At 39.6% G+C, this 23,927-nt stretch overlaps 1 protein-coding gene across 5 annotated transcripts in view; it reads left to right on the forward strand.

Annotated features, from left to right (window-relative positions):
- The window catches only part of LOC107306797 (interleukin-1 receptor-like 2), an 8,567-nt gene extending 1,699 nt beyond the window's left edge, over window positions 1–6,868 (forward strand). The window contains exons 3-8 of one of the 5 annotated variants that reach the window (XM_015850186.3): window positions 879–944; window positions 1,029–1,149; window positions 2,638–2,786; window positions 3,087–3,230; window positions 4,069–4,230; window positions 4,727–6,868. In XM_015850186.3, coding sequence (XP_015705672.2) covers window positions 879–944; window positions 1,029–1,149; window positions 2,638–2,786; window positions 3,087–3,230; window positions 4,069–4,230; window positions 4,727–5,115 — 1,031 coding nt within the window. In that variant the 3' untranslated portion in view covers window positions 5,116–6,868. Of the gene's footprint in view, window positions 1–878; window positions 945–1,028; window positions 1,150–2,544; window positions 2,787–3,086; window positions 3,231–4,068; window positions 4,231–4,726 lie in introns of those variants that run through there. The other 4 variants (XM_085534157.1, XM_085534151.1, XM_085534163.1 and 1 more) reach the window with 4 other exon arrangements.
- Window positions 6,869–23,927: the final 17,059 nt, after the last annotated feature.

Genomic DNA, 23,927 nt, shown 5'->3' on the forward strand with positions numbered 1-23,927 from the left:
TAAACCAAGACAAACTGTAGCAGTATCTTGGTTTAATGTGTTCTATTTCCTTCTTTTTTTTTTTTTTTTTTTAAAGTTTTTTTACATTCCCACTAAAACACATTTTCAGGTCTATTCATCTATTGCATCCTCATCTAATGTTTGTTGTTTTTTTCTTTGTGTGTGTGCATGTTTTCTCTCTCTATATATGTATGGATACATGTATAGGTATATATATGTGTTTGTGAATATGTGATATGAATGTCATACTTATATGATGTGAATAAACAAAAGATGAGGAACACGTAGCTAGAAATGACTGGCTTACGATTGGCTTTTTTTTTAAACGTGCCCTTTAAACTTCTCCTTCAGTGTAGTTTCAGCTTCAGCAGCTCACTAAAGCAGAATCATATAACTCTTTCACTATTAATGGCTGAAAGCAGCTCAGTTGTTCAAAGACTTCAGCTGAGCAAGCTTGCACTCATATGGGTGATTTGGGGTTCAGACAATAACAAGGACACAGTTATAAGATGAGGAAGGAGAGGATGCATCTGTGGCAGGGAAGAATGTATCTGTGGCAATCCTGTGTGTTTCACATCAAACAGGATGCCTTATGACTTCCTTGTTGATGTGTGCTTGTAGAGAAATTTCTTTGAACTTTCAATATCTGATAAGAAATATTTCAGAATGTCCTATAGATATCTGACAGAGCTTCTACTCAGAAGTAACAAGACTATCTTCAAAACTCTTGTTTTGAGTATTGCATATTGTCTATAGTAAAATTGCTGACAACATTGTCTGTAGAGCAAGATGTGTTTAGGTTGCCCTTGGGTTATACAGCATTAACAGACTGCAATCACTCCTGCTTTTCTGAAAATAACTTCCTTTCTTTTGATTAGTGAGCCCACCAAAAATGCCCCCAGAAATATCTTATCCGCAAAACAACTCAATTGAAGTGGGACTTGGTAAGTATTTTTCACTGTAAGAAAATATCATTTTGTATCCTAATTATCCTAATTAACTTTTCACTTTGTAACACAATTTTATAGGCTCACAGGTCACAGTGGATTGCAATACAACAGGTGCTGATGGGTTTGAGGTGTTTTGGACAGGCAACGGTGTGTTTATTGATGTGTTTTATGTGAGCAGAATTTTTGCAAGGCCCTATAAGTAAGTATATTTACAGCTTAGAAAATACTGGGTTGGCAACCAAAGTGGAACTTTCTCCCTCTGACATGAAATGCTTGCCTCTACCAAATCATACTTGAAACATAGTAGATGCATGAATTTCACATGAAATTGGACTCCTTAGAGTCATTATAAAATTCCATCTAGATTTCCAGCCATGGAAAAAGGTGTTCTGTAGAGGCTTCTAGTCTCATAACTATAATACTGTTTCTCATAACTATTAATACTGTTTCTACTGAGGAAGCTCTGGAGTGGCAGAGACTTCTTTCAAGTGAGACGGGGCATGCGAGGCTCAGACTGTCTCCTGTGTTCTCCTTTTCCTTTCCATCTGCCTATCTGGGAGGCTGTAAGAGGTGGAACCTGTGCTTTGCGAGAGAACTTCAGACTTCTAGTTTTAAGAGTCCTGAGGTTGTGAAGTGTAACAGATCAGATGGAGAGCTAATTAAAGACTTTGTTGAGGACATTTATTCTGAAGCTTAGTGGACTGAGAGGAGAAAACAGAGATATTTCCAGTGATGGTTTGAGGTTTAGGAAAAAGACTAAGACATGGACTGCAGAAAGTGACTGGGAGATAACGTGAGGATTGTTGTAGGCAACAGAGGATGAAAGGTAGTTTAAGCAGAGCTAGGAGGGAAAAAAATTACACTTGACTTGGAAAAGACAATTAAAATTGGGGCAGAAGGCAATCTGAAAAGATGTCTTAGATATCATAGGTTGGGAACCAAAGAACTGAAAACTATAGGGTTTTTGTCAGCCCTCATCTCCTGGTGATGCTATGAAGGAAAAATGAGCACTTTTGTAAGTTATCAAGCATCATCTATGAGGGAGAAAATGACGAAGAAATGAGAATGGTATCTTCAACATAAGATTATGGTTCTTGGAAATAAATAAGTCCTTATCATAAAGCAAAAGGGGAAATAAAATGCTGAATTCTTTTAGTGCCCACTGAGAGAAAATGGTATACAAAAGTCATATATTGTGATGTTATAGACAGTTGGGCTATAACGCAGAGGCATGAAGACACCGACAATATCATAAAAGTGATGTTATTTTTTTGTATTTCCTAGCACTTAAATTATTGTCTTACTGTATTTTCAGCCATAATATTTTCTGGATCTAGTCATTTATATTAATGATGTTGATTCATTTACTTCTTACTCTAGTGTTCATACTACTATGGCCTGTTGCTCATGTATGTGCTCTTTATGATCTATTTCAAACTTTTACTTAGCATTTTTAATGGTACTTTTTGGAGAAGAACAGCATTTGGCTAAGTAAGTAGACTAGTCTACGCTAAATGTCAGGAAGAGGCTGAGCTATTGTTTGGGTTTCCCTCACATAATGCGATTATTCATCTGCTGTGATTGGTATTTGCAGATGGAAGTGACCATTCTCGTGTTGCATCTGTTAGTGATGAAACCTTTATAGAAAGGAGTGGTTTTATGGCTCTGTTTGTCACTTTTTGAGTAGAGAGGAAACTGCGTATGATGGACGCCCTATGTATTCTGTGAAGCTCATAATTTCAGAAGTGCATAGTGAAGATTATGAACAACCGTTTGTCTGTCAAGCTTCCAATGCCTTTGGGCAAGTTGCATCCTATATTATATTAAAACACAGAGGTAAGGAATACTGCTGTTTTTTCTGGCCTGTGATTGACTTGGCTTTCATAGAAGTACTGTGGTATTGGTTCCAAATGCTGGTATATCACATCAACAGAAGGTGCATGGATTACACTTTCCTGAATTTAAGCATGTAGATGTGTGGAGGGGAAGAGTCACTGCAGTAGTGTATTTATCTATTAAAATAATAGGGATCTGGAAGTGAAAAATGTGATACTCAGATGTTTATTACATTTATATAAAAAATGAGATTTGGACAAATCCAACATTTTCTTTCTACTGTTATTGTATTTCATGCAGTTCCTGATGTACAAAGATGGCTGACCGGAGGACTTGTCTCTTTGTTACTTTTAACGTTTATTATTCTAATCATCTATAAGATGTTCAAGATTGACCTGGTGCTTTGGTATCGTAGTTCTGGATGTGCCTTTGGAAGTAAGGAAGGTATGTGCACGTAACCAATGTATGTCAGTGTAACTAGCCTATTGCTTTTTATTTTATTTTATTTTATTTTATTTTATTTTATTTTATTTTATTTTATTTTATTTTATTTTATTTTATTTTATTTTATTTTATTTTATTTTATTTTATTTTATTTTATTTTATTTATTTTTCCAATTGCTACTAGCTCCCAACAATTATTTGATTGCGGAAAAGAATGTATTTGGAATTTCCTTGAGAATTTTTAGATACATATAGAAAAATCTTTTCAGTCACAGAGGTGAAATATGTAATTGAGGTAGTAAACACTGCATAATATTTAAGGCCATTAAGGTGAGGGAGGTCAAAGAGAAACTCATTTCTTCCAAAGAAAGTTGTTATTTGCACGTGGATTTATGGTCACTCTGATGGTGGTCAATAGGTGTCAGTAGAGCTACATCCTGTGGACTAGCTGTACAAAAATGCATATTAGATATTCATACTGAAAACGAAACTCTCATTTGCTGGGGGTTTTTTCCCTTCCAACTTTTCTCTTTTACACATAACTTTACTTACAAATGCAGAAAGTTCCGATACTTAGATTCTACCAGTTTTCTATTCTGTGATACTTTTAATGTGTTTCTAGTGCTGCAGTGTAGTCAGATGCATTGGATAGGTGTGAATAATGGAAATAAGTGCAACATAATATGTATTGTGCTTGGGCACAATTCAGTGCTTTGCTGTTACTCTGTCAGACAGCTGAGTCAACTATAACTATTTCAAGCAATCCAGAATGAAACTTTGCAATATAGGCATGTTGCTGGTTTTTAGTTTTTAACAGAAATATTTTTGTTTGTTTTAGATGGAAAAACCTATGATGCATGTGTTCTGTACACAAAAGGCAATGGAGGCAGCAACTTCTATCGTCTGGAAACCTTTGTTCTTAGAATACTCCCCAACGTTTTAGAACAACAATGTGGATATAATCTCTTTATATTAGGAAGGGATGACCTACCAGGAGAAGGTGTGGTTTAATTGGCAGAGTTAATACATTTCTTGTTTACACATTGTTGTAGGGTTAGAAGATTATATTGACAACTGAGAAAACCTTCATTACTATAAAGCAAATTTGAAACTGTAGGTTATTATTTGGTTGTTTTTAATAGAAAATCAGACCTCTCGTCTGATGGACAATTTATTTCTAGTTTTCTTGTTCCTTAATCAAATTTCTGTTCTGATGTTAAAATGATAGTGTCTTTTTCCTAGGGTAAACAAATCAGTACTCTGTAGAATTAATAATACAGCTGAGGTCTTTTGAATTATAGCTCTCCCTGGGGAGCGTAGGAAATGTTTTTGGTCAGTAATTTTGTGCAGTGGATTACGGCAGTTGGAGATCTTAGATCTATTAGTTCTTTGAGCTAGTCACTGTTCTTTATGCATGCAATTTAAAGACAGTGCAATGCTTTGTGTTAATGATAAACTTTCTATACAGACTTTGATTGTTCCTTTGTTGCTTCCAGCTGTGGTCAGCGTTGCTGATGAAACCTTCAAGCAAAGCAGAAGACTGATGATTATTTTGGGATCTGAAACATATAGTTGCGTCCAGTTGGAAGATGCCTCTGAACAACAATTAGCTATGTATAGTGCTCTTATCCGTGATGAGACTCAAGTGATTCTTATAGAAATGGATGAAATGGAGGACTACTCAAGCATGCCAGAATCAATCAGATATATTAAGCAAAAGCACGGGGCTATCCAATGGAAAGGAGACTTCTCAGAGAAATATTGTTCAGCAAATACAAGATTCTGGAAAAATGTGCGCTATCAAATGCCAGCCAAGAGAAAAATGTCTTCTGAAGTTTGTTTATCACCTCACACTTTGAACAACTCTGCAGCAAAGGGAAATTAAGATCTACTTAGTAAAATAGTGATGAGAAGGTAATTCGGAAATATGTTTTCTACGCAAATTCTTCATATTACAAGGGAGGTTTTTTTTTGGTCAAGGAGTAAAAACTGCTCATCCCTTCCCGAAGTTACACCTTAAATGGAAAACTGCAACTGTGTTTCTTTTCTGAACATATTTATGACTTCTTTCAACCTGGAAGCTTTCTGGACTTTGTTGCTACTCAGGAAAAAGGTGTTCTCATTATGTCTCTCACCTGCATTAAGTGCAAACCTAGGAATTTCATTCAGCCTGTCAATGGAATGTACTTGGGCAGGGCATTCTTGAGAGTGGAAAGAGGCCAGTTCTGAAACCTGATTAGGAGTTGATGGCAAGCGATATTATCTTCTGTACTTGTGAAGGAAAAAAAAGTAGAGGAGTGTGGCTATCTCTGTTTGCTTGGAAGTAGTTCTGTATTTTTGGACACCAACCCATTGTTCTGTGTGCATTGCTGTGAAAAAGGGATGAGTCCGGATGGTCTGAAACCACAGCCATTTTCACTCACCATCCTTGAAGAGCATCATCTGAATGAAGACATGAATTCTGCTTCCTTTACAAGTGTTCTTACCTAAAATTGAGCACGTTCTTAAATTATCTTTATTACCAGCATAGCATCTGTCACAGAATCCATTCAGCTGATTCTCAGAAGTGTGCATGCTGTGGAATATGCACATGGTTAGAGAACATACATAGAGAAGGGATGGCCCAGTATTTCACGGTAGCTATTTCTTTGTGAAAGTTTAATGATGCTCCTTATGGGTAGTATCCTGCTCTCTTGACCATGGATTTCACAGCTGTTTAATTTTCCAAACCTCTAGAAGTTTTTTCTAAGGTGTTGCCACGGAAACTAAGTTCAGAATAGGTCCATCAGGTGAGGTGCTGCTGCTGGAGTAGATTCTGAGTTGGTCTTTTTTAGAAATACACAGTCTTTAGATTGGAACATTTAAGAATACATTTAGGAACCTGAGGATTTAGATAATCACTAATGTCAATTTTTACATCGTGTCCAGGCTTAGATTTGCTCAGAAAGGCATTGAAAACTGCAGTTTGTTTCCAAGATTTCTTTTCACTTGTGTTTAGAAACAGAATCATCTTATTTCTGTGGGATGAAGTAAGGGAAATAATCGAAAAATGATGTTGAAAAAATGCAATTTTTTTTTTTTTTGAACTATCTATTTTCACTTGCTTTGAAATAAATTTGATAAAAACCCCAATGCAGCATTTGCAGTAATACAGATAAGTACTTTGATTTGCATGGAGGTGTGCTGATATTTTATGCTGCTTCTGCTCTTTTAAACAACCACATTTCGTGAGTGTTTTAGGTTTGTGCATGTGTGAAAAAAAAAAGTGTGGGAGAATAGATTTGGTTATCATGCAGCATGACACAGAATGGCTTACCCTTTTATCAGGAGAATTTATTCTGAAGGTGAATTTTGTAACTTTTTTCTCCCCTTGGAAACTTTTTCTTGGAAATCACTTGGGAAATAGACTTTTTCTTTTTTACTGCAGTACAACAAAAGAACTGTAGAGAGAGATGTAGTGATTGTTCTTGATTAAAAACACGCAACAAAAAAAGATTAGTTGGCAAAAGTTTGTTTCTGGAAGCTTAGAAGAAAAAAAACCAACTATGATATAATCTGTGAGGTATTTGTTCACTACAGTGTGGTTGATCAACTTCAGTGTACTATCTATGCTGACAGAGTAAATAATCTGAATGATATATGATGGAAGATGCATTGAATGTATTCTCTTCATCATTTCAAGCCATAACCGTACAATATTTCTTCTGCTGATTTGTGCTTTTTTTTCTTGCTTTCTGGGATACTTTCACCCTTTTCTGACTTTCCTGCCTTTCTTGCCTTTGTAACCAAGCATGGTGAATATGGTATGCTTTACATTTTAATGTATGCATCTTTATGTGAACTGTTGGGTCACAGCCTGAACCAGTGATTAAGCACCTGGTGAAGAGGAATAGCCAGCCCTGGGAGCACAGGTGGAAGCAATTCCTCTGTGTGACCAGAAGGGGTTGACTCTTACTCCACTTCTTCCTAACCTCATGCTCCCAGAATACAGCTATTGTTTATAAAAATCTGGGCTAAGGAGATATTTTTGTTCTCCTGAAAATACTTATGGATATATATTTCATAGTTTCAAGAAAGAATGTAAGTAGAATTAAGTTAGCAGCTTTATCCCAGAGCACCTCCAGGTCTCTTGTTGAGATTTGCCCTACAACACATGAAGGACAAGAACAGTAAAATTTTCTGTCTTCTCTGCTCATTGTTCCCCCTGATGCCAGTGTATTCAACTGGAAAGAAAAGACAAAATATGCCAGTTAATGTGTATGCTTATTCTCTTTTAAGATGTGATGATATTGGCTTGATGAAATTGCCAGGACACACTGAACGTTGGTCCCTAAAAGTGAGCTTCAGAGCAGTAGTGCAGTTTACTTATGTTCTTGGCTACCTCTATGATTGCATCCCATGTTGAAATAGATTGGAAAAGGGAGTCTGATGTCCACTGAGCATCAGGTAGCACAGCTAACAACACGTGACTTCTTTGAGTGAGGTCTTTACTTTTGGGGTAAGGTGTGTCACAACCACATAATTGCAAATGGAGCACAGGAGAAACAGCAGGATAAGTGCATCCTTGCAAGATTAAAGAACTTAGAGGTAGGCAAAGGATGTTGGAGACTTCCCCCACTTCTGAAATGGTGAGTAAACCAGTATGTTGGGAGTTACAATAAATAATATTAATCTGTCCCTTTAAAATAAATTGGCAATTGACTCCTCCACATATTGCATACAGGAACAAATAGTGAGACAGCTAAGAAGCTGTCTTGACAGGGCCATTCACCGTGGAAAAGAACTTGTATGCTGTATGTCCCCATACCATCTGTGTACTCTCTCTTCTGGGTCGTGACATCTGGTTCTGCTTGAGATCTGGCTCTGGTTTCAATATTTTTAGAGAAAACGAGACAAAATGCTGTTACCTACAGTGGCATGAGAACTTGTTGGAAATTATATGAAGGAGGAGTAAAAAAAACCACATATTCTGGTGACTGCTGTTCTGAATTATACCAATTATTATTTCTAGTGCTTTTCCCATCCTTTGTAGGAACTAGCAGGGATCATACTGGAAAATGACATTTTTGGCCTTTATGTCTGAACAACTGTTAACTCTTTACCTCTGAATTATTTGAGAAGAATTATCCTCTGTAGAGTTGTGTTTCTTTATCAGTATCCAGCATAGACAATTTGAGGCTGACTGCTTAATATTGAGCAATGCTCCCCATTGACTATTCAAGGCCAAGATCACAAATGTACAGCATTTTATTTCAGAGAGGCATTCCAACATATTAACCACACATGATGGCTGGAGGACCATTACAAACCATGTGCTCCCCAGGCAATCCACAGATCACTTGATATGTTGAACTATAGAGAATCCATACGTAAGTAACTGCCTAGGCCACTGAGTTGATCCCAAATGGATCCGATGATCACAGGGTAAGGAAGTCTTGATGTCTGGGATGTTGAAGAGTTTGTAAAAGCCCTGTTTCTGCATCTGGGTGGTGGGCAAAATTCAGCAATCCTAGAGTTCTCAAAGAGTGATTGCTTCAGAATTGACTCTCAGTTTTTAAACTGAAGACAGTTCACACAAAATAAAATGAAAATGCTTGTCAGTAGTGTAATAGGACAGGGGATTTTAAATGAAAATGAATATTTTACAAAGAAAACATGCATTAAAAACAGGCTTTAAAAAAAAAAACAACACATAAGGCTTCCTCTTTGGCAGTTAAGTAACATCTCAACCCAGCAGGAGGCTTATTGAAAGAAACCACACCCCTGTCATGTTGTTAAGTGTTTATCCAATTTGACCTGGACCTGGCAGACCTGTAAGATTTTTGTGGCCTGGCCGCTATTGAGGGAGAAGAAGAGAGGAGGAGAGGAATAATAAAGCCAGTAGCATCTTGTTTAGTTACTGATTAAAATCATATGCACCCTTTGAGCTGCTTAAAGGACATGTGAAGCAGCAAAGTGCAGTTTTATCTTTGTATGCTCCTCTCTCTAACCACAGATGTATTTGAAATGGACATGTTTCACCGATCTTAGATTTTCTACCCAAATATAATTCCAATCAGTCAGGCAATCTTCTGATTTACCAAGCAAGGCTACCTCCTGCCTCAAAGTGTTCCTCTCGTAAGACCCAGCATTGTGGAAACTCCCTTTACTTAGATGGAAAGCAGATTCTTGCTTCCCCTAAACAGTGTGAGTTTGCCATCGACAAAGTCTATTCAAACAGTGAGAACAGAGTACTTGTCAGCAGGAGGAGAAGGGGAATAGGAGTTTTACAGGCTGCACAGGTTTGGCTGCAGAAGCTGTTAAATGTGGCCTACACTGAAAATCTTCAACTCCAGAACAGTGTGGGATGTATCCATTGACAGATGATCCCCAATGGCTTGGAGATGGGGGGAGGGAAAAATAAAACAAGACTTTTGATGTAATGAAGTTTGGTTTTGATGTAATGAGCCTATGTGCTCCTTAGGACAAGGCCTTGTAGCAGCTGAAGGGAGCTTGCTGCAGTAGCTCCAACTGATTAGGACAAGTGCAGGTTCCCTTTGCTGGGAAGAAAAGACAGAAAACAGGTGCTGGAGAAGAGCATGAGTAATGCTCTTCAGTAAGGGCAACAGTTGACTAAGCATCTCACTTTCTCTTCAACAGTAGAAAGAGGAACTGCTGAAAATCTGTTATCTCTACAGAAGCCCATCACCAGGCCTCTGGGCTCTCCCTCCAGCTGCTGGAAGTGGAGGAAAGGAAAGGAGAAGGAAAAGGAAAACAAGAAAGGAAAGAAGAAAGGAAAGGCATTCTGGGCTTTTATGGTACTTTGATTTTCTATCTCATCAACAGTGTCAGCACGAAGTGTGCACGAAGTGTGCATGAAGTGTGCACGAAGTGTGTAGCTGATGGACTATGGTTAATTCAGACGACAAGGATTTTGTCACCAGCTCTACTGAAGTCCTGGAAACAAAACAATTGTTTGGTGCCTAAACCCTGAAATTTGGTTAATATTTTGATTCACATTTGTGGCAACAATAACAACAACAAAATAAGCCCTCTATGTGATACTCATCAGAATTTGTGCAGCTTGTTTGGCTTGCATTACTACATTATTTCATGAATTTTTCCCCTGCCTGTAACAAATAGGCTGTAATGAAGCTGTGCGTTTACAGTGAGATGTTTTAATCATGTTTACTTAGGAAAGGTTTAGACTTGATCATCCTGCTGACCTTCTTAAGAGAGAAAAAGAAGTTTTCTATTTCCTACAAAGTCCCTTCCCATTCTTAGGAAAGAAATTCCCAGAAACTAAAAGAAAGAATTACCAGAACCCAGAATTGTTGTTTGAACCTTGAAAGTTACACGGAGCAGAGTTTATTTCCATTCAGGCATAATAACTCTGAGTTGGTCTGTTCTTATTACACAATGAACTTGGAGCACTGTATTGAGTTTTGGACCCCCTGGTACAAAAGAAGACAGGGATCTTCTGGAGAGAGTCCAGCAGAGGCCCACAAATATGATGAAGGGCCTGGAGCATTTCCCCTGTGAGGAAAGGCTGAGTAACCTGGGTCTGTTCAGCCTTGAGAAAAGAAGATTGATAGGTGATCTTGTTAATGCTTGTAAATATCTTAAGTGTGGGAGTCAAAGAGACATGGACAACCTCTTTTCAGCAGTCTGTGGGGACTGAACTGCAAGGAAAGCAAGAGTGGTCAGTTAGAATGGCATGAGCAGTCCTGATTCATGGGTTTGTCAGGGTTAAACAGATGGGTGATTATCTGTGCTCCTGTGATTGTGCTGTCTGTAGCACTCAAGTTCTGCACATTAAAACACTGTGCCAGGAACATATAGTCTAAGATGTCTCTTATCTGACCACACGCTTGGGTTTGGGGTATTTTTCCAAGTTTTGCATCTGATAGGCTTTTAGTTGCCTGACTCAACAGTCAGTGAAAAAGGTCATATCCCACCAGCATTTGATAAGAGGCATTTACTGTGAACACCGCATCTTTGCTTGTCTTAATACCCACAAACCTTCAGTACAAGTGTGGCGTTGGTCAACCAGTGCATTAAAGAGAAATAAAAGATGGATTTCATGAAAAAGATAACAGCCCCATCACACTCTTTGCCAGAGTATGCTGCAGCAGTGGGGAGTTTCTATGAGTTCCTCAGGAGGCTGGAAGACAAATCCAACAGAAGGTAAATAAACAGAAAAAAAATAATTGACTCAGGAAATCTCTGGTGCAGAGATGAAATTGTAGGCTTGGAGAGTCCTGTGGAGGAGTTATGGTATGTGCTGGCCCTTATCTTACTCTTTATTTTTCCTAGTAGTCACCACTGCAGACAAATACTGAGCTGGATAGTGCAAACCAGCGTAGCTGTTCTCATACTCCTATGAATGAAAATACATGACAGTGATGAAACTTCCTTGTACATTCCATTACAATTTGTGAACGCCACTGTTGATGAGCATTCCTTCAAGTCTTTTTTAAAAAATGTAATTTATTAATTGTTTAATTCCATGAATGATAGTTCTTGGACCTCGAAAATTTGTCCATTCCTTGTCATTACCCATTACACTGCATCAACAGGCTCCACAGTTGCTTTTAATCCTCATAGAAATATGTCCTTTTGCCTTGATTTTATTTGCCCAGACTAGCCTTTACTGGGTCGTCAAATGGAAATCTGTTGATGAAAATCACCCAGAAATATTGGCTAGAGCAGGATCTTTTGTCACCACTATTTTGTTGTCTTAGTCTTGAGAATGTAAATATTTATTTCCTCTTTTTGCAGGTGATGCTTTTCCTGCTTTCCATTGGGTGTTATGTTCTGACTGAATCTTCTATGTGCTTATTTCCATTAGTTTTATTTGATTTCAGTTATAAGATTTTGGCTCTTCCCTGACATTTTTTTGTCCAAGTGATCAAGATAGAAAATTAAGAGACTATAACATTTGAATTAAAATGAGCTCATTGACCTACAATGAGTTCAATTATCTCTGACATATATAAAAAAAGGAGAAGAACAATAAAGGATTTGGGACCTCAGACTTTTCTGCTGGCATGTTACAGGATGTGTGGGGTAGATATAGATGAAATTATAACACTGTATTTGTAGTTAACTTCACTGAACAGTTAGGACAGATTTAACCTTTTACCCTTAAATTCCACCTTTTTAGCTAGGAAGGCAGGTGAAATCGACTGCAACAAAACACACAGATGTTATTTCATGGTAGGATTTCCATTCTAGACTTTCTCTTCTCCAACTCAAGAAGGCCTCTTCCTCCTCCTTCTCACCCTCCCACCTCCACTTGCAAAATATATAAAAAAATTTTAAATAATCAGAATTAGCTGCTTCTATTTGCAAGCAAATGGAATTTCCAATGAGAAATTAGAGATGAAGTTAATGGAAAAAAAGAGAGGGTCACAGATGGGCTGCTGATTAACTGACTGATTGAAAGGAAACATAACTGAAAGATATGGCCACCCTGAAGTGTGCAGTCTCGAGTTCTTTTATGCATACTTTCATTCTTCTTCATGCTTGCTATGAAAGAATATCTACTAAAAAGTAGTGCACTTGGAAGCTTCTTCTGAAATCTGAAGATCAAAGATGTGGCCTGGCTTTCCTTATGACTGTTTTTTGAAAGCATACTTGAGGTCAAAGTTTAGGTTTGATTAGTGTATGACGTATCTTCTCTGCTGGTTTGGTGTATTAACCTTCTGTTGTCATGACCTTATGTACTATTTCTGTTTCTAAGTGTATGTAGTATCCATCTAGAGTTAAAATATTTATAAAACAGATTAATTTTCTTCTGATTTAGATTTTCTCATCAGAATCACTTATAACATGATTCTCATCATTAGTACTTTCTGAAGCTTTGCAAAAACTTTCTCCAGAAAGACACCACAAATGGAACAGAATATTTTTAATGAGAGTAGTTGCTCAAGTACTTCAGTACCCCTGAGCTATTCTTGCCAAGCATACATAACATCATAATTGATTTTCAGATAGTTTTCCTTCATAGAATCACGTAACAGTTTGTGTTGGATGGGACCTCACAACCCACCCAACCCCTGCCATGGGCAGGGCCGCCCCCCATCAGCTCAGGCTGCCCAGGGTCCCATCCAACCTGGCCTTGAGTGCCTCCATGGATGGGGCACCACAGCTTCTATGGGCAGCTGTGCCAGCACCTCACTGCCCTCTGAATGAGTAATTTCTTCCTAATGTCTAATTGAAACCTACCATCTTTTAATTTTAAATTACTCCATGTCCCATTGTAACAATTCCTGATAAAGAATTGTCCCATCTTTCCTTCAGGTTCCAACCCATGTGCAGGACTTTGCTCTTTGCCATGCTGAATTCCATGATGTTTGTGTGGACCTTCACTTATATATCAACCACGTAATAGTTCTATTTTTGACTATGTATGACTGTTCTATTTTTGACTACTTGCTGTGTCTTTCTGCCCTTTAGCATATGAATTAATAGGAAAAAAGACTACTTTGCTGGTGGTGAAGATAGATTAAACAGATCTTCTGGTTACATCTTGAATGATAAAATGCTGTTTTCTGCTGAACTATTAAAAGTTCATACTCTGTGCCTATGCAGAAGTGAGATCTGACGCTGAGGTTTTGCTGGGGTACAAAACCAACCTGATAGAAACTTTATGCTGACTTTAATGCGTAGATAAGCTTTGTGATGGTAGTAGGAGGGCAGGCTGTGGAGAGAACTCATGACAGAAGTCTGTGGGTTTTCTGAAGACAAAGGGAAAGGGATGGTTTAATGTGTGTACCTGGTCAGTAGCAAATGAAGACCCCTAAGACATTCAGGGGGAGCTCTCCTTCCTAAAAGGACCACTGTTGGCTGAATAGGGAAATGTGTAGGATGCTCTGAAAGTAATGCCTCCTATTTTTCTTTCTTTTTTTTTTTTCCCAATGGAAATTACAACAGTTACAAAGAACAGATAACCACTGTTTGATAGAGCAAATTATCAGCTAAAAACTTTATTTTTTTCAACAGAGTCACCACCATTAGCTATGCATTTTCACCGGTGTTGAACAAGAGACTGCATGCTATGCCTGTAAAAATCTGCACCAGCAGAGGTGAACCACTGTCACTGCTGCTGAAATGCACCACACACCACCTCACTGTGTTCACATCCACTGTTTGGTTCCCAGAAACATTCAGCAAGTGTTGATAAATGTCAGTGGCTGCTATATTTTCTGCATAGAGGAATTCAGCACATTTGCTTGATCTGCACTGCATTGAGTGTCAGATGCCACTGTGTCAGATTGCCCTTCTGCTGACATCTGTGGTAGCAGTTGGGACTCTACTGAGAGGTGATCTTATCAGTGTTTATAAATGTCTTAAGTGTGGGGGTCAAAGGGATACAGTCAACCTCTTTTTAGTGGTGTGTGGCAATAGGACAAGGGGAAATGGCCACAAACTGAAGCATAGGAAGTTCCACAACAATGTGCTTAAGAACTTCTTCATGGTAAGGGTGACGGAGCACTGGAACAGGCTGCGCAGAGAGGTTGTGGATTCTCCTTCTCTGGAGTTATTCAAGGCCTATCTGGACACCTATCTGTGCAACCTGCTATAGGGACCTGCTTTGCAGGGTGGTTAGATCAGATGAGGTCCTTTCCAGCCCCTACAATACTGTAATTACTTTTGAAGCGGCCCTCACAATAGGAAATGCCTGCTTCCACCTCTGGTCATTTTGTAAGTTGACTATATATTTTCTGAGAACAGATGTTGACACTGCACCCTTACACAATTCCCCATTCTCATACTAGAGCTGTGGTTAGATTACTCAGTAGAAAAACAAGCGAAGAAAGAAAGAAAACAAACAAGCTAACAAAACTCTCTTGCCTTGAAGGAGAATGGACTCTCTCAAAAGCTCTTGGGATGCTTTTTACTTCTCCAAAGGTAGCTGGGCTATTTTCTACCTGGTGGTGCAGTTTTTCTTGTTGAAAGCAAATGGAGGAGTTAGAAGCCTCTACAGAAGTTGAAAGCTTTGATCAAGTTTCTAGATAAGTATTTTGAATGAAAGACTGGGGCACTGAGGGCTGTCCTCAGTCTGAGTTGTAAATGATTTTATATTGGAGATAATTCAATGTCCAGTCTACAGGATAGGATTCTTAGAGTGTAAGGTGCCACTCTTAAGCACAGAAAAGACATTGAATGAGCTTAGGTAATGCTGGACATTATTAGATGTACAGGATTTTTTCCTGAGACATAGGTCAGTCTTTTTCCAAATCTGAGTTCAGGTACTATTCAAGTAGAAATACATGACAGCTGGAGTCTGAATAATAGCCAAGTTGTGGCCGTGTTTGTATTATCAGGACTTGAAATCTGGGGACAGCAGACTGTCTCAATCCTTTAAAATGCACCAGAAAGTAGTCTGGGTATTAAGAAACATTTCTTCTCACAAAGAGCAGTGAGGCAGTGGCACAGGCTGCCCAGGGAGGTTCAAGAGCTGTGTAGACCACTGGGGCCTGGTCAGTGGTCAGTGGTCATGGTGGAGGTGGGCTGCTGGTTGGACTGGGTGATCTTAGTGGTCTCTTCCAACTTCAACTATTCTACAATTCTATGAAAGATTATCAATAATAATACAAAAATCCCTTTCATGGCTAATGGAAATGAATATAAGGAAAGAAATGTCTCTGACATACTCCTAAAATAAGAAAACAACAAGTCTTACTGCTATCTGGTTGTGCGGCGTCTGACCCAGATAACTACATACATCACATCCATAGTGGTGCAGACACATCTGCACTAAGGTTTCTAAGGCAATGAGTCAGCCAGGGAGCACCCTCAACTCAGTGTCCTCTGATCAATATATTATGTACTGCACACGCATGTGATGTCACCTGAGGATATCAGACAAGTTGTCAAAGTCACTTACAAGAGCCTCAGGATCTCTATTGAGCTAACCATTAATACAAGGAATGAGCTGTAGCAATCACCCATGCACAATTATTGTTCAGGGTGACTGATGGTGACTCAGCAGAAGAGTACACGAGGGCTCTACACATGAGGGCTTTACACACCATGGTTTGTCATTCTTTGTAGGACAGATTTTTACTGAACAGCCTATGTGAATTTTTAATCTTTTTTTTTTTTTAATTATTATTTTTATCATTTTTGTTCCTTATGATTCCGCTTTAGGGATGTTCATATACCCTAACAAATGCCAACATGTCTTCAACAGGAAATTTAAAAAGCATGCTTGAATTTTCCCTATTTTAAGCCAACTCATTTTGATTGCCCATCTATAAGGATAAGGATGTTGGAATATTGTTTATGTTGGACACCAAGGGGTCATTTCCTCAAAGAAGGAAAGGTCCAGAGGTATCCAAAGCAGCTGATTATGAATGTATCTTTTCTTTTTTTTTTTTTTCCCAAATGCCTCACTTTAAAGCAAATGGAGTCTGCAGCTGACAAGCTGTGTAATGTGTCTACACTCCAGGTGTTTCCTCTACAGAACAGCATTTTTTTTATTTTATTTTTTTTTACATTTCAACAATTAGAACACAAGGCAGGTTTGATTTCCTATTGCACTCACATAATGCTGAGGGATCAGTTACAAAAACTGAAAAATGGAATTATGGTCATGATGGCCAACAAGGCTATGCCTGAAATGGATGAGCATTGCTCCAGAAGAGTAGCTGACCTGCTACTGAGTAGGACACCCACAAGACCCAGTACCTGTGTGTTGATGGTAGATGGGTCTGGTGGTTGGACTAGATGATCTTAGTAGTCCTTTCCAACCTTATTGATTCTACAGTTCTGTACCCATCACATGTGAGGCTTCAACATAACTCAGTGCTGTGCTACTTAATGGGATAGCAGGAAACATCAAAGATGGCTGTGCTGGAAATTCTGTTTCCTGAAAATGCTCTGATGCTTCAGGGAAACTGAGATTTGGAACAGAAAACCATCTGTTGGCTTAAACAAATATGTTCTTTTCCTTAGAAAGGCAAAAGCATGCTACCTTGCATTTATTCTCAATACTCAAAATAGATGTTTTTTCAGGCAGTTTTTCTGCTTCAAGGCAAGAATGAAGAGGAAAGAAATGAGCTATTTCAGAAAGCACAGCTTGAGATCTTCTGAGAAAAGGCTCCGTAGGACCCCTGGGTCTTAGGGAAGGGAAATTGCCTCCATTTTGTGTTTCTTCTGTTTCCCTATTAATATAAGAAAATAACAACTGTTGTACCAGCTCACACTGACAAAACATACCTAGGTCTCTATCCTTCTGTTGTTCAGAAGCACAGTTGGTCAAAAACAGGCTAAGGAGAGGATGCATCCTAATGGTCCTTAACAGTGTCAGTCAGGTGGGATGGACATCCTCAGTTTAAAGTAGCTTCTTCAACAGCATCTTAAGTAGTGATCAATGCATCTTCCCTTCCTAAATTCATGTCATACCATCTGAATCCATTACATCATTTTTTTGGATAACTTAATCTGTCAACTAGCTTCATTTTCTATTTGTGTGAAAGTGTTCACTGCTTTAGTGATGTGCCTGTTTTTTTCCCTGTTTCTTTTATCATGTGATGTTCTGAAAAATCGTTCCCTGTCTAATTTTGCCTCATATAAAAAGTCCTCCCTTTTTACATCTAGAGAGTGCCAGTCAATTTGCTTTACTTTTGCATCAAAAGTGCTCTGTACCTCTGATATCCTTGCTGCTCTTTTTGGGAACTTATTTACTGTAATATCCTTTCAGTCACTGGTGACTAAATTTGCATCCAGTGCACGAGATAAGCACATGTTGCATCAGTATAATAACATTTCCTGTTTTGTTCTCTATTCTTTTTCTAATAACTCATCACAGTGTCTGCTCTCTTGGCAGCTGCTGAATATTACACTGTTCTCAGAATAAATCCAAAACTACATCAAGATATCCTTCCCAGTTACTGAAAGCTGATAAGTTTGTGTGTGTTTTCCCAAGAATAGTGCTTTGTGTGCATCAATGGCCAACAACACCAAGCACAGTAAAGCTAGGGAACACCTATTTTCAGAGTGAAAGAAATTTCCCAGATATCTTGCAAACCGGGTGCATCCACTTCTATGATAGCCAGCCAAATTACTGACATGTTTTAAGCTAATTTTAATGTAAGTAGCTGTTGGAGGCCAGAGATTTTACCACTTGGAACCATTTCCGTGTTGATAGGTGGTCTAAGAAGTAGAGCTGAATTTATGAACTTTAACAGGACGTTCACTCGAGGGTCTGGACTGCTTCATTTGCAAAAAAAATAGTTAAATACACAGAAATTCTTATTTTTTTTCTTAATTCCAGAAAAGGAGGAGTTCTGTGGCATTTCTTTTTCACAAGAAATGTTCATAACTTGTGGGTTTTCTTTTTCTTTTTTTCTTTTAAATTGATTTTTTTCTAGAAATACTTAGAAATTTTAAATACTGCAGACTCCGGATTGCTGCCAGATCTGATGGTAAACCCAGTGAGCTAATTCTCATGAAAAATGCTCTTCCAGTTCAACCCGTAGACAAAAAGTTTCATTAAATAGTGATATTATAAATAATAGAAATAATTATTAAGGCAAAACCTCTGCTCTACATGCTGTCAGTATGTCATGACCCTCTTCTATCAGTGAGGCATTCACTTCCAGTAATTCATATACATTGAGGAACAAACAAAGCTGTTTAGTACAAGGCCAATATAAACTATATCCTCTGTCAGCAAATTATCTTGAATGGCTTTTCGGAGAATCTCATTTTGTCTTAGTCCTGTAAATTTGCAAGAATTTTATCTTTCCCATCCAAGTTATGATTTCAAGAACATTAGATATTTCTAAGAGTTTATTCCTAAGAAATAGTAGAAAAACTTGTTCTCAGGGAAGTAGTCAGACGTAAACAACAATATATGAGTAATGTTTGATTTCAGTCACACGAAATAGAATGAGTGCTGCACAGGAGGATAGCTTTGCTGTTGTACCAAGCATGACGTCTGGCATATAAAGATCTTTAACTTAATTTGGAAACTTTCACTTGAGCATGTGTAGTCTTTGCCTTGGACATGTTTTCTGAAATTATTTGGACACAGAATGGAGGATTTATTCCACTTTTATTCTGTAGATAAGCTTTGGATAGGTTTCTTGCCCAAAGATGTTTGTCTGCTCAGTCTCACTTTTATCTCTGTCCTGTCCAGCATCCAAGGCAGCTTGACAGGACCATCAGTGGGAATGGAAGATTCCAGGGAATCAGTGAAGTGTTTTTATTTCTGTAAAAGCAACAGATGTACTGGAACAGCACTCTCTCCAGTTGCCTTTGTGGTCACGCTACGGCAGTCCTGCTGGTGGCCTGGTCACATTCAGAGCATCTGCTGCTATTTTCATTCTGGCTTTGTACTCAGCCTCCTTAGGATGGCAGCTCGACTGTTTTCATTTTAGGGCAAATCTCACAGCAGAGAAATTGAGAACTTTGTTGGAAAGGGAATCTGTTCTAAAGGTGCTGAGATTTTGGTGTTGGTGTTAAGATATTTGTTTGAATAAAGTCATCCTTGGCCTGACAAATACATCTTGACCACCATAGTCAAGATATTCCAGAAACTACAGGTGATAAAAGGACTTCCAATGTAACTCTAGGAGAGTGGTTAGGTCCTGGAACAGGCTGCCCAGGGAGGTTGTGGATGCCCCGTCCTTGGAGGTGTTCAAGACCAGGTTGGACAGGGCTCTGGGCAACCTGATCTAGTAAAAGGTGTATGTTTGGTGGCCCTGCCAGGCAGGGGGGTTGGAACTACATGATCCTTGAGGTCCCTTCCAACCCAGGTCATTCTGTGATTCTGTGATTCTGTAACTTATCAACGTGCAACCCAACAGCAAATACATGTCAGCATTACAAAGGGTACATTTAATTCTTGGACAGTTGCCTCCTTCAAGATACTCTCAACTGTGTTTTATATCCTTTGAATTTTAATACACAATCTAGGCCCCAGAAGAGAAGAGCAGGAGGGGCAGTCTGGGGGACCCATATGGAGCAGTGCCTGAAATGTCGGTCCTGCTGTATGGAGCTGTGGTGCTGCAAGAACTGTAGCCTGTGGGAAGCCCACAGAGTTCAGTTCAGGAAAGACAGCATTGTGGGGGGGACCCACATGGAGCAGGAGCAGGGAGTGGTGATGGAGGAGCAACAGAATGAAGTCATTATGGTCTGATTATAGACCCCATTCTCCTGTGCTGTTCAGGGGAGGGACACAGAGGAGGATGGATGAGCAGGAGGTATTTTTAGTTTGCTTTTAGTTTTTCTCTGCTCTAATCTGTTAGTAATTGGCAAAAAAAAAATCATTAATATCCCTATTCTGAGTCTGTTTTGCCTATGACACTAACTGATGAGCAATCTTCCTGTCCTTAGCTCAACCCATGGTCCCTTTTCCATTTTATTTCCCCCCACCCTGTTCTTTTGGCAAGAGGGAGTGCAAAAGTGATGTGGCAGAGTCCTGCTGCCTGGTAGGGTGGAACCGCCACGTGCACATGCTAGCCCCAACACACAGGCACAGGAAGGATGCTGCACCTTCCGTAAGGTGTATTCCCACCAGCGAAGAGACATTAGACACACCATGGGAATGGTCAAACCCATCACTGTTTTCCCCTGCTGTTCAGTCATTTATTGACTTCACTGGGGTTTCATGGGTTGACCTCAAGTACTGCGTGTAGTGTAACTTTCTTTGCCAGGGTTACTTCTACCAAGTATCCTCTACAGTGTGCACTGACAGTCTGCTAGCAAGGTGTAAAAACAAAAAAATGAATAATAATAGTAATAATAATAAAAATAAAAAAGTGAACAGCTATTATTTCTTGGTGAATAGGGACAGGTATAAGACTAAGCTGCTCAACTAAGCACTCTTTCTTGGCACGGGGCAAATGTTGATGTTGCTGAGTTGCTGTTTACCTATCTCTGCTTTTTATCTCAGTATTTCATCTTTCTCATGTCAGCGTTTTTTTCCCTTTTGGCCTCTAACTGTTCCTACTCATCTCAAAAAACGTAACTTCAACTGTATTTTCACTTTTCTTATCTAATGTGGCATTAAGTTATGAAGTTTACACCGCTCTGGAGCAATTTTGCTGCACAATTAGGTTAAATTCATCCAGCACAAAACCAGCCATTGGATCATGGACATCTAAGTCTCTGGGCCATTGACTGCTAGAGCTGGTAGAGGACTGTGGACCATATGCAATTAGTCCAATCTTACCAGTCTCAGATCTTTCCTTATGGAAGGTCTTCCACTGGTGGCATCTGCACTGGGTTCCCAGCAAGCTACTCCAGAGCTTTATTACCTTTCATGTCATTTTTATTTTTTTTTTCCTCCTGTCTTGCCTATCCTGCTTCAGATTCAGACCATTATTTCTTGATTTGTTTTCTTGGAAGACTCTTATTCATTGGACTGCTATGCATACAACCTACTAAGGGAGTGCAGTGCAGCTAACTCATCAAGGAAATCCCTTGCCATTATGCCATAAGCGCTCTTTTTTGTCTTTATATGCTTATCAAATTGGAATTTTTTAGAGATTGTGTTGTAGTTTGACCTGGCAGGCATCTCAGCACCACATCAGCTTCTTGTTCACATCCCACTGACGTTAGAGGGATGGGGGAGAGAATTGAAAAAAATAAAAAAATGTCAAAAATTGTGCTTTGAGATCATGGAATCATAGACTCTTAAGGACCGAGTCCAACTCCTGGCTCCACACAGGACTACCCAAAATAGAATCATAGAGTACTGTGGGTTGGAAAGCACACATAATTGTTACTGAAATACAGATAGTTTAATAAGAAGGAAAGCAAAATTAAACAAGTGATGCACAACACAGTTGCTTGTCACAAGCTGACTGATGTCCATCCAGTCCTTGTTCAGCAACAGCCACCTCCAATGTGGCCAGCTGCCCCCTTTGCCCAGCTTGGATGAAAGATCTGGAGCACAGGCCTTATGAGGATTGATGAAGGGAACTGGGATTGTCCAGTCGGGAGAAGAGGAGGCTCAGGAGAGACCTTATCTCTCTCTACAATGATCTGAAAGGAGGTTGTGGTGAGGTTGGGGTTTGCCTCTTTTCACAGGTAACAGTGATAGGACAGGAGGTAATGGCCTCATGTTGTGCTAAGGGAGGTTCAGGTTGGATGTTAGGAAACATCTCTTTTCAGAAAGAGCAGTGCTGCAGTGGCACGGGCTGCCCAGGGAGGTGGTGCAGTCACTGTGCATGGAGGTGTTGAAGAACCATGTGAATGTGGCACTGAGGGATGCAGGCAGTGGGCATGGTGGGGGTGGGCTGACTGTTGACCTAGATGATCTTAGCAGAGTCTTAATGGTTCTGTGGTTCTGTGCTCATTACCTGCAGGGCAGAATGAGGAGCTGAAAAGTCCTTGAGTCTTCAACTGAATGTAGATGGCATGTGCCATATTTCTTGCCCGTCTCTAGAGAATAGCTTCAGGAAATGAGGAAGGCCTTCATGCTGATGAAACTTCATGAACCTTAGCAGGGAGTTGTCACCAGATTGTCAAATTGCCATTTGAGCTGAGTGGTTGACCAACGCAATGTGATATTTCCTTGTGTCAGGGTGTTCATATAACACTCTTCATTTTCTGTGTTATAAGGAAAATACAACCCCTGAGACCACTTCAAAGGAAGGGATCTACCAAGAGCCAGGGAGAACATGGGTATGACAGGGGCAGGATTTTTGCCTGCTGGCATGTAATTACAACATCTTCATATATTTCTGAGAGTTTGCTGTGTGCTGACTGCTATGACTGCGACTCATAGCTGGTTCCCAGGAACACTGAAAGTAACTAAGAGTATCAGCAACTCTGTCAAGGAAGAATGAAGCACTGATTCTTGGAATGCTTTTAGAAATAGTGCTAGGATATACAAAGCTGATTTATCCACAGGAATTTTGCTATTTCACTGCAGAGGTTGTCCCTGTGGACTGACTGCCAAACACGAATGGCACTGCTGGGGACCTTTGGAGGTTAGACTCAGTGATCTCCAGAGGTCCCTTCCAACCACTGCAATTTGGTGATTCTGCGATTGGCACAGGTTTGGTGCTGATGCTTGGAAGGCTGCTGAGCAGTTTTTGACAGTGCTTTTAAAATGTCTCTCCAATATTTGGTGGCCCATACAGCCTCTGTACACCTGCTCACGGCAGGCACAGTGCACTGGGCCACTGTCATCCCTGCAGACACTTCTCCCACTCCTACATCCTTTTCCAGAGGTTCTCCTCGATTTCTAGTGAAACATCTCTGCTCTTTGAGCCTTCTTTCCCTCAGAGACCTAATCTATCTGTTGGGGCACACATCTGCTTTCTCAGGGGCCTTCTTTTATCAGTTTAGCTTCAGTGAAGCAGTGTCCATCACTAGAAAACATTTCCAGAGTCCCAGCAATGTGTACAGCTGTTATGCAGGAGCCCCAGCAAAGCTGACACTTGCTTTTAGGCAAAACCTGTTCCAAAGCACCCTCTGCCGGCTGAGGGCTCCTGCGTTGCACTCCCCAGGCATGTGAGAAAGCCAGGAATTAGTCAGCAGGTTTAATGCAGTACTGTCAAGATAAAATGGCATAGTTTGTGATTAATGGAAAACCGATGCCTTTGGAAAAAGACATCTGATTGATAGGAACTAGGAGATCCCCTCTCTGATATGCACTGAAAGCTACTACATTCATTTGCATATTCTGTTCTGTTCAGTGGGAGGTGTCTCAAATGCTGCTATAAATTCTGCTCCTCCAGATTATGCATT

This window comes from Coturnix japonica, chromosome 1 (assembly GCF_054131305.1).
Source record: "Coturnix japonica strain WE chromosome 1, WE-NBRP24, whole genome shotgun sequence".
NCBI classification, from domain to species: domain Eukaryota; kingdom Metazoa; phylum Chordata; class Aves; order Galliformes; family Phasianidae; genus Coturnix; species Coturnix japonica.